Consider the following 11986-nt stretch of genomic DNA (forward strand, 5'->3'; position numbering starts at 1 on the left):
ATGGAGACTAGAGGTAAAGAAACCAATTAGGAAAGTAGTGTCGTAATTTGAGGAAAAGGAAGTTACAAGAATATATGAGATAGGAATAATTAAATGGCAGAAAAAGGGAAAATTCATTCTGGAGTGGCTCCTGAGCTTCTAAATGAGTGCATTTGTCCAGTCCAGGCCGATTAGTCATCCTGAAGTGATTTTTAGAGGGCAGGACTTTTGATCATCCAAGAGCTCTAACAGAATTATGGTTGTCTGATGTTCCACCTGGCTTTGTTGTCACTACTTTAGTGGTTTGGAAGCTTGAGGATGGAACAGAGTGTAAAATAAGTAGTAGAACTTCGGAACTTGATACTGCTTGAAGTTTCTCTGGCTTTCTAACTGATCTAGACTTGAAGTGGATAGTTTAGGATTAGATTAAGTAGATTCATTGATTCATCTTTCATACTCAGAAGCTCCAGTGTGGGCCAGCAATGCCAACTGGTATAATAACAGTGTCCAGACAGGTACTTAGATACTATCTTTTTCTGACTTAAGCTAAATTTAAATCAACCATTAAATAGAAGAGAGGAAATCATTTATGCTGGGAAAATTAATTTCATTGGTATAGTCTTATGAACTCTTTCTAAGTAAATAAGGTAATATTTAAAGAAAACCTTTTTTTTTCCCTTACAGAATGGCATTCACATGTTCATTTTGTAAATTTCGAACATTTGAAGAAAAAGATATTGAACTGCATCTGGAAAGTTCTTCACACCAGGAAACATTAGATCATATTCAAAAACAAACCAAATTCGACAAAGTAGTTATGGAGTTTTTGCATGTAAGTAGCTGTTTTTGAAGTGAGAAGCACTTTATCTGACATTTGAATTTCTTATATTTTCATAGTTTCCCATCTTTCTCCCATTTTATGTATCTAAGAATTTAATATACTATTCACTTGAAGAAAGAGTTGTTTTAAAATTAGCTCAGAAGTAGATGTGAATTCCTCTTTCATAGATTTTAGATTTGTTATTTGAGAGTACATTTTACATTTTTCACAGTAGTTTCTGGCAGAGGTGTCAGGAAAAAAATTCCTTTAACAGCTGTTTATTGATACAGAATCAGCTATCATCTATTAACAGTCTTCTGTGTACCTGGTGTTGTGCTGGGTACTTTTCTTCATATTTCATTTCAACCTTATACTAACTTCTCTTTATTCTAAAAGATCATGCTCAGCGCAGTTCAGTGACTTTCAATAAATGGAAGTCTGAATTCGGAGCCAGAGAGCCTGGTGTTTGATTAGTGTCCTTTATATTATTAGAATGTGGTCATCAGTTCAACAGTTTTTCTTGAGTACTTACGGAAGGTGCTGTTCAGGCACTGAAGACAAAGACACTCCCCTTAGTGAACTAACAATAATTGGAAATTGAACACACTCACACTTACACAGATGACACTATTAAGTAGAAGGCCCCAGAGTGATGATGTAGGCAGAAGTGGCTTGGAGAAGGGGTGGATAGTTGGGGCCAGGGCTGGATCTGGACTGCTAACTGTACATACAATTAATTTGGGCAAAAGAGGTGGAGTTGTTAGAAGGTTAGAAGTACAGGGATCATTTACTCCTCTATATCCTTGCAGAATTGTGTACCTTAATTAAAATTTCTTTCTGTAATTTTGTTTAACTGGTTCCTAACTGTTATTTAGGACTTTAATATTCACCTGTTCTGAGAAGATCTCTTGCCTATTCAGCTGTCTTCGATCGCTCTCTCTCTGTGTGCCTAAAATACATCTTGAAAAGTAAATACTTTTTGTAGTTTCTTGGTACTTTACAGTAGTCTTTCCAACTAAATTGTAAGCTCCTTGAGAACATTTACTAGTTCTTATATAACAGATATTGTTAGCTTCCATAGGCCAAGCATGGTGCTAGGCCTATACTATATGATCACCGAAAACTTTTTGGATTCTTTCTATTTTGTTTTCTAGGAATGTATGGTAAATAAATTCAAGAAAACATCTATTCGTAAGCAACAGACAAATAATCAAACAGAAGTAGTCAAAATAATTGAAAAAGATGTTATGGAAGGTAAGTATTTAAACAAATTAATTTAGAAATTTACATATATATTTTATATACCATAACCTATTTCAGTGTAAATGATGCCCATTAGAGCAGGGGTCCCCAACCCCTGGGTCATGGACCAGTACTGGTCTGTGTCCTGTTAGGAACTGGGCTGCATAGCAGGAGGTGAGCGGTGGGCAAGCGAGCAAAGTTTCATCTGTATTTACAGCCACTCCCCATCGCTTGCATTATCGCTTGAGCTCCTCCTCCTGTTAGATTAGCGGTGGCATTAGATTCTCATAGGAGCTCGAACCCTACTGTGAACTGCGCATGCGGGGGATCTAGGTTGGGCGCTCCTTATGGGGATCTAACGCCTGATGATCTGAGGGGGAGCTGAGGTGGTGATGCTAGTGCTGGGGAGCGGCTGCAAATACCGATTATCATTAGCAGAGAGGTTTGACTGCACAGAGACCATAATAAATCAACTGCTTCCAGACTCATATCAAAACCCTATCAGTGAGTGGCAAGCGAAAACAAGCTCAGGGCTCCCACTGATTCTGCATTATGTTGAGTTATATAATTATTTCATTATATATTACAATGTAATAGAAATAAAGTGCACAATAAATGTAATGTATTACATGAAACATCCCGAAACCATCCCTCCTCCACCCCGTCCATGGAAAAATTGTCTTCCACAAAACCGGTCGCTGGTGCCAAAAAGGTTGGGGACCACTGCAGTAGAGTGATATAGTACATAGTCATATGTGGTAGGCCTGAGTGGGTTATCAGAAATGGAATCCTTCGATTCCTGTTCTCATGCTTACAACTTTATCACTACCTGCCCTTACGTCTTTCACTTCATTTCCTTCATGGAGGAAAACTCAGCTTTGCCTCCACATGGAAGATACAGTTGTCCCTAGGCTCTGAGAGAGATTGGTTTCAGAACCTGCTTCAGGTACCAAAATCCGCAGATGCTCAAGTCCCATAGTTGGCTCTCCAGTGTCCATGGATGCAGAAGCCATGGATACAGAGGGCCGCCTGTACTTCTGTGTGTCCTCTGTCTCTCTCATCCCTTCTCATAAGCCCCAAAGGAAAAGAAAAAAACATAGACACTAGTTCCTCTAAAACCTGCCTTTGTTTAAACAACCACACTTCTTTAAGCATAGTCCACACTGGTCTCTCTTTTTTCATTCTCATTTATTACTTTACCCACAGCAGACAAGTTTCTGCTACCATTAGTCTACTGAAACTGCTGTGACAGAGGTTACCAATACCAACTTCAGTATGTTCTTTTGAATCATTATCTTTCTTTTGCAACATTTTCCATTGATAACTGTATTCTTTGTGAATCTGTTTCCTCCCTTGGTTTCTGTGGTATCTCAGTGCCCTGATGTTTTCTTTATTCCCTTCTCATTTTTTTTTTTTTTTTTTTTTTTTGCGGTACACGGGCCTCTCACTGTTGTGTCCTCTCCCGTTGCGGAGCACAGGCTCTGGACACGCAGGCTCAGCAGCCATGGCTCACGGGCCCAGCTGCTCCGCGGCATGTGGGATCTTCCCGGACCGGGGCACGAACCCGTGTCCCCTGCATCGGCAGGCGGACTCTCAACCACTGCGCCACCAGGGAAGCCCCACCTTGTCATTTTTATTCTTTGTGCTTTTCCTTCTCTACTAAACTTTTGGAAGTTGGTATTTTTCAGTATTGTCAGTCCCATTATCATCTCTCTTTATATATCTTCCTGATGAATTAATTTACATACAGAGTTTAAATCAACATCTGTATGTTGATTACTTATAGACCTATATCTTAAGCACAGATCTCTTCTAACTCCAATCTCCTACATGCAACTGCCTACTGATACCTCTCTTTAGCAGTCTCACAAAGTGAACATATCCAAAAAATTTATCCTCGCCTTGAGTGTCCTCCACCCCAAAAAGAAAACAAAACAAAAACTTAACAAATATCTCCTCATTTATCTTGGAAAGAGGCCCCATCATCAAAACCAGAACTTTGAAGTTAATCTTAGTACTCACCTTTACTATGTCTGTAGCATTGTGTCCTTTTGGTTCTATCTTTTAAATATGTACCAAGTCTGTTTCTTTACTTCCTCTTTAAATATTGAATTTGTTCAAAGCTTTATCTGTTATCTTGGCAGTTACAGTATTTTTCTAACCAGTTTCCTTACTTTTAGTCTTTCTTATCTTTAATTTTACTGCATGATTTTATTACTTCAGGAATTTTCAGTGGCTTCCCCATCCTCCACAGAATAAAGTTCAGATTCCTAGACATGGCACACAAAGCTGTTCATGATCTAGGCCCTGCTGTTTTTCCCTGTTGTCCCTTCTTTATAGTCTGTGCCCCAGCCATATTGAATTACTTGTAATTCCTGGAAAGTGCCATTTTCTCTTATATCCTTCCCTTGCATAGACAGTTGTCTTTATGTATCTGACAGAGATTGGTTCTAGGACTTCCCTGCAGATAACAAAATCCATGATGCTGAAGTCTCTTATATAAAATGGGTGTAGTATTTGCATATAAACTATGAATGTCCTCTTATATACTTTAAATCATCTCTGGATTACTTATGATACTTAATACAGTATAAATGCTGTGTAAATAATTGTCAGCATGGAATTCTGCTTTTTGGAACTTTCTGGAATTTTTAAAAAATATTTTCTACCTTTTTTATTTTAAATATATATATATATATTTTAACATCTTTATTGGAGTATTAAATATTTTCTATTTAAAAAATTCAGCCATGGTTGGTTGAATCTGCAGATGTGCATCCGGCAGATACAGATGGTCACAGTACTAGTACCTTAAAATGTTACTTCAAGAATGAAATATAAGATCATGGGGATCTTTTTATTTAATTTAAGCTACATGTTGTCTACTGTTTTCTTAATCGAATGTCATGATAAGTTCAGTTGCCCAAAGGAAGAGCCAAGTCAATTTTTTCAACATAAAAAAATACATGGTTCTTTAAAAATGATACAATTCCAAGGAAACTGGTGTGTTCCCAACAGTTTTTCATGTATAGCATTTAAAGAAAATTCCTGTGACTATACATATAACTTATTAATTTAACATATTTATTGAGGTCCTATTATGTGTCAGGCACTGTTGCTAAGAGCCAAACATACAGTGATAAGCCAGGGAGCCAAAGCTGCTACTCTCTATTGGGATGTGCAGAAATCAACAAATAAAATAGGTGTTAAAAACATATAAAGTAGCCTTCACCTGTAATACACCTCAGTCACATTTTTAAGATCTAACATATGTTTTTGTTCCTTATGAATCCAATTTTGACATATTTTTCCAATTCCTACCCACCCACATTCATAAGCATGTAAATACTTATTTTACTAGAAAATCAACTCTTTTTTTTATATTATATTTTTTGGGGTTGGACTTATAGACCTCAGAGCATCAATGTATATAACATGATTAGGAAATAAAATTATACTTTATAATTTTAATCTTTTATCCATATAGTTTTCAGTCTATATATGCAGATATATGAGATACGGCAAAAGAACTCTACCTGTATACTCTGATCCTTTTTTTGGAATAAAGGGTATAAATAATCATGGAAATGAAATAGTGAAAACTTGATTTGTCAGAAGTATGTGAATCATTACTTTTCTTATTAATAGTTGCATTTCTTTTGTAGGTGTTACTGCAGATGATCACATGATGAAAGTAGAGACTGTTCACTGCAGTGCTTGCAGTGTGTATATCCCTGCTTTACATAGCTCAGTTCAGCAGCACTTAAAATCTCCGGATCATATCAAAGGGAAGCAGGCAAGTTTTAATTTGTCTTACTGAAGTCATTGAATTGTTCATTAATCCCTTATTGCCGTTTAAAGGCTGTTGTCTCACACCTACCTACTTGTGTACAATCCAGTTAATCTCATGAGTGAATTACTGTAAAGATACTTAGTGTAATATAGTGGTTAAGTATAGTATTGTGGGCTCTGGAGCAAGACTTCTCTGAATCCTGGTTCAGTACATACATGTGTTAAGCAAGTAATAAACTTTTCTTTGTCTAAGTTTCCTTATCTATAAAATGAGGATGGATAATCGCTCTTCTCTTATGTGACCGATTAAGGATTAGGTTAATTAAAGTATAAAAGGCACTTAAAGTAGTGCCTGGCACATAGTTAGTATTCAGGAAATCATAGCTGTTGTTGAACGGTTCTTTTTATTGTTAACATTTTTTAAACCTGGTACAAAATGATTTTATGAGTGTGTGTTTGTGTATTTTAGAACAAAAAAGAAAGACTTGATTATAGCATACATTTTTTTTTATTAGTTTCTGCTTTATAACAAAGTGAATCAGTCATACATATACATCTGTTCCCACATCCCTTCCCTCATGCATCTCCCTCCCTCCCACCCTCCCCATCCCACCCCTCCAGGCAGTCACAAAGCACCGAGCTGTATAGCATACATTCTGATGACTGGGAAAAATAAATTTAAAAAGTAGGATTACCAGTTACTATGTATTATTATGTTTTTAGTAGAATTTACTCAAAAATTCTAGGAAAAATTTACTATTTTCTTCTTGATTAGTATATTTCTGCTTCTGTGTTGGTTTTATTTAGTCAAATTTATTTCAAATAAAAATATTTACTTTGTGAGAAATTAGTTTGTTTGAAAAACAAATTAAAAATTCAAATATTAAAGACTTAAGTTTTAAATAGAGCATTCCTGAGTCTTAAATTCATATTTTGTATTGACATGAACCTCATTTAACTCAGATTTTTTTAGCCACTTTGAGCACGAACAATCTTTTTTTAAATCTTTGTCCTTTCTCTTTTTTGATATTCCCTTGACACCTTTTTGGCAATTAGACATTCCATTTTATTACCTTTCCTCCTTTGTATAATACATTCTTGTACTATTTACAGCCCAGAGAAAGACTGATTACTCTAGCAGTATGAAAAATTAGTCTTTCTTTTTTTGATAGTGTGAAAATGAATAGTTGGAGTAGCTGGGGCTGTGGGAGTTGGATGTAGCATGAAAAGGAGAGAAAGCAACTGTTTAGTAGACCCAGACTTAGAGTGTTTAGTGACTGTTTTTTGCTGAAGTTGATTGGCTTTTTGAATCTTCATTGTTTTAATTCATAGATGATTTAGATTGTGGTCACAGTAGCCATTGTTGCTTTATAGCTTAATTTGCCAGAAAATAAGTCATTTAATTCTAAGGATTCGAGCATGCAGTCATTTTAATTAAGGAAATATTTTTCATGGCATGGTTTTCAAGTATCTCAGTGTGTTCTGTTTTTCATAGGCTTATAAGGAACAAATAAAAAGAGAGAGTGTCTTGACTGCTACAAGCATTTTAAATAATCCAATAGTGAAGGCGCGATATGAACGTTTTATTAAGGTAAGATTTTAGTGCCAAAACTTTAGGTTATATTGTAGTATTGTAATAGTTAAATGATGTTATGGTAACTCTTTGTGGTGTTTAATATAGTACAGAATGAGGAGAATTTTACTTAATATTGTACATATAGGTAAAAAAATACCTTTTTTCCTAATTATTGGGATTTATTGGGGGAGGGATCAATAAACCATTCCTTTCTCATCGCCTTTCTAGCTCTGGGTCATTTGAGAGATACACAGGAGTCTGATAGAAGACCCAAATGTCAGACCCAATATTATCCTTGATTTTTTAAAAAAAAGAGTGACTTGGTGGATATGTCTTAGATAGTCTAGTATTTCACTCCTAGACAGACTCATCTCCCTGCAACTTCTGTTACTGGTTCAGCTGGACAGCAACAGGGTTTTCCTAGTCTATCACATGGCATAGAACAGAGTAGAATGTACCCTTTCTGTTGCTAAGAAGATGCAAAAGAGGGTCTTGATGCCCAACTCAATCCCTTCTTTCCCCTCTTTTGTGTCTTCCTAGCAAAGAGAAACTCCAAAGAGGAATGATGTATCCAATTTGTATTTCTTTTTCTAAGTCTACCAATTAGATAAGTCATTCCTCTACCTTGGATAAAAGTTGGAGGGGAAGTAGGAAGATCAGATATGTTGCTTCAGAAAAAAGCTCCCTCATAGAATCAGGAGGCCAGGAGGAAAGAGGTTTGCTTCTAATGTTAGGAAACTCAGAGGTGAACAGTTAGGTATATCTGGCCTACTGCTTCTCAGGATTTTTGACATACATTATTCCAGTAATCCTTCTTTACATATTATGAGCACTTATTGTATAAATAAGAAACTTATTATTATTCAGGAAATTAATAGAAATTTTTAAAGGTTAGTTTTTGAGTCTTCATAAAATAATACCTCATTTAAAATCATCCTGCACTGAAGTGAGCCTGTTATGTTGAAGATTTACAAAAGTGTTATTTACATGAGTAACTAAATATTTTATAAATTAGAGAAGTTTTGTTTAATTTGGCTGTTGTGATTAATAGGTACTATTTGATGATCATTAAATTGTTATATATGTATATCTAATATAAATATATATATTTAGTGATCATTAAATTATTCCTCACCAGATGACTTACAAGCTGAATAAATCTCAGTTCTTTCAGCTTGTTCCTGAGGGCCCTGTTTTCTGATTTGTCCTATTTGGCACTGTTTACTGCACTCTTGACACCACTTTTAAAAAGAGAATGCAGCCCTAATTGAAATCCAATTTTGTGGGAGATATGACATCAGAAAGATTAAAGCACCATAGCTAAAGTAGGAAATACTAAATTTTTTATCCTTGCTGTATCACAAACTTTTGAGAAGTTAATGGTTTCTATCGATGTATGAAAGTAATTTTTTTTTTTTATTTTGTGGTACGCGGGCCTCTCACTGTTGTGGCCTCTCCCGCTGCGGAGCACAGGCTCCGGACGCGCAGGCTCAGCGCCATGGCTCACGGGCCCAGCCACTCTGCGGCATGTGGGATCCTCCCGGACTGGGGCACGAACCCACATCCCCTGCATCAGCAGGCGGACTCTCAACCACTGCGCCACCTGGGAAGCCCGAAAGTAATTTTTAATGAGAGAAGAATACAAATTAGAATTTCTATGTAGGGTTTTCAGGCTACACTTTAGAGTCACTTCAAGGAATGGGAGACATCACTAAGTGGGAGTGTCTTGCTCATGTGCACCTTGTGGAGAAAGTACCTGAACTGAGGAGAACTCTTTTAGAACCTTGTTACTGCATATAATCCAAGGATCCAGCAGTATTGACATCACCTGGGAGCTCATTAGAAATACAGTTTCAGTTCATATCTGGGCCTGTTGAATAAGAATCTTCATTTTAACAAGATCCCAGTTGATTTATATACATGTTAAAATACAAGAAACACCGGTGTCACATGACTCAGTGATGTCCTTTGTCCAGCATTTTTTGTCCAGCATTCCTGTCTGCTCTATTCCCTGCTGTCTGCTCTGTTCCTAGCTGTTCTAGATGTCTGCAGAACATCCTCTGCTCATAATCACCTCTGGTCATGGCTTTAAAATACTTTCATCTTTAAGTGCTCTCAGAATGACAAAATACCTTTTTTAATCTGCCCCGTGAAATAATCAGTTCATCAGTTTCTCCCACTTCTCCAGCTATATCATCATGTTCTGCCTTCACTGCCTGGACACTCATGGTTAGCCCTTACGACAATGCAGTGCTGCCATTCTAAAATTCTTTACTTAGTTGTTCTACCACTTAACAGTTCTTTTTTTTTTTTTTTTTTTTTTTTTTGTGGTACACGGGCCTCTCACCGTTGTGGCCTCTCCTGCTGCGGAGCACAGGCTCCGGACGCGCAGGCCCAGCGGCCATGGCTCACGGGCCCAGCCGCTCCGCGGCATGTGGGACCCTCCCGGACCGGGGCACGAACCCGTGTCCCCTGCATCGGCAGGTGGACTCCTAACCACTGTGCCACCAGGGAAGCCTGCTTACCAGTTCTTAACTCTGCCATCTATGGTTAGCTTTACTAACTGTCTTTCCTGCTAAAAATATCATGGAATTATGCCAGTACTATGTTTGCCAGATTTTCACTGCAATTCACAATTTTACTTATTATCAATCAGTGTAACGTGCTTCCTGTAGTGACTATTTCAAACTTTCCACTCTTCACATATCCGGATTTCATTCTTACTCCCTTCACTTACCATATTCTTATCTCTTCTCTTGCTTTAGGGAGGTTGGACCATTAGATGTGAACTCTATTATAACTTTTCTCCTTTTTACTTTAGAATTATGTATCTTTTTTCTCACCCTTATTGTTTTCTGTGAAGGAAAACACTCTTTTTTTGCCCTTCATCTGTGTTCTTGTTTCATCAGTTATCTCTCTCCTTACCTTCATCTCATTTTTTTTCCTGTTTATTATCTTACTATTCTTCCCCAAAGAGACATGCTTATGAGCTCCCTAAGCTAAAAATGACTTGACTTTTCCTAGACTCTAGCCCTTCTTATCTTATTATCTCTTTTCTTACTATCATATTTGAAAAGGTAATTAACCTGCATTGTGCTCTTTGCTTTCTATATATTATTCAGTCTTTAATCTTGTATTTCCCAATTGGAGATGTGTGATTAGAATTCCCTGTGAAGCTAAAATCAAATAAAAAAGCTACCCAGGCCCCTTATAAAAGACCTTCTGAATTAGGGTTTCTCAGACTTCTCCGATAAAGATATCCCTAAATCTTTCTTAAATATGCAGATTACCAGACTTCTTTCCTGGACACTTTGATTCAGAAAGTTTAGGTCTGAAACTAATTCAGGAATTTGAGCTCCAGTACTTGATTAAATTAAAATATTGGAGTATGGGCCTGGGCCTGTGTGTTTTGAGAGCTTAGGAGGAAATTGTGCAGATTCATTCTTGGGCAGTCATTGCTGTCCAACTTCCATTTACATCATACTTTTGAAACTCTTCTTTCTAAGATTACCAGTGACTTAATTTAATTTTCAAAGAAAAAATTTTAACATTTTATTGTTTATTATTTTAAACATACAAAAGTAAAGGGAATAGTATAATAAATCCTTTAAGTACCCTTACTCAGTTTAATATTTATCAGCTTTAGTGAACTTTTTCAGTTCTTTTCTGTTACCTCTTTGTATCATTGGACACTGTTGATCTATTTATTTATTCTTGTAACTTTGTTTTGCCAGATGATATTTTACTATCCTGAGTTTCTTCCTGCATTGAGTATTCCTTTTCTAACTTCTGTCCCCATGTACAAGCCTTTTCCATAGGTTTTATTCTCAGCCCTTTTTTTCTATTTACTTTCTCAGCCTACCCTGGGCTTTCCTATTTAAGACCTGGCTTCACTATTCACTCTGTGCAGGCAATTCACAAATCTAAATATCTTATTTTGAAGTCTCTTCTCTTTTTTAGTTGCAGATTTATAGTTGCCTATTGGACATTTAGACATCTTAAATTCCAGTTATATATAGCATATATCTGCTTCTCTTTCTCCGTCTTAATTTATCCATTCTGTTAATGGTGTCACTACATCTTTTACCCTTTCCTTTCCTGGGCTATTAGAGTAGCCCCCTCACTAGTATTTCTTCTCTTGCTACTTCCATTCATCCTGCATCTTCCTACCTGGGATATCTTAAAGTGTAGTACCATCTTATACTTGCCTGCTTTAAAAACCTTCATTGCCTCTTCATTTCTTACATCATTAATATAGCCTTCTAATATGCTCCAATTTGTGAGACATCATCCAGATACATAATTTAAGTATTTAAATAAATTAAAATATTAAAATTGTATCTGTTTAGTGAATTAAAGATGTCTGTTTTTTTAAAGTAAAAGTAAGGCATGATACCTAATACGTTTCTGATTTTCATTTGAGTTTTTAAAAGTGCTTGATTTTCATTTGAATTTTGTAAAGAGAACTTGCAACAGTAGTGCATTGAATATTGATGTAATTAACATATGCTTTGTTTTATGGAGTATAAAGTAATGACTTCAGGAATTTATATACCCACATTGGTATGAAATAAGTA

The 11986-nt window shown here is 36.3% G+C and overlaps 1 protein-coding gene across 1 annotated transcript in view; it reads left to right on the forward strand.

Moving 5' to 3' along the window:
• Positions 1-11986, forward strand: part of LOC309799167 (DBIRD complex subunit ZNF326-like) — a gene marked incomplete at both ends in the record, with an annotated part of 36533 nt that overhangs the window by 11514 nt on the left and 13033 nt on the right. The window contains 4 exon segments of the mRNA XM_082612159.1: positions 664-811; positions 1954-2053; positions 5707-5837; positions 7329-7424. Coding sequence (XP_082468285.1) covers positions 664-811; positions 1954-2053; positions 5707-5837; positions 7329-7424 — 475 coding nt within the window.

The sequence above is a fragment of the Mesoplodon mirus genome (assembly GCF_964341445.2).
Source record: "Mesoplodon mirus genome assembly, chromosome: 3".
Taxonomy (NCBI): Eukaryota; Metazoa; Chordata; class Mammalia; order Artiodactyla; family Ziphiidae; genus Mesoplodon; species Mesoplodon mirus.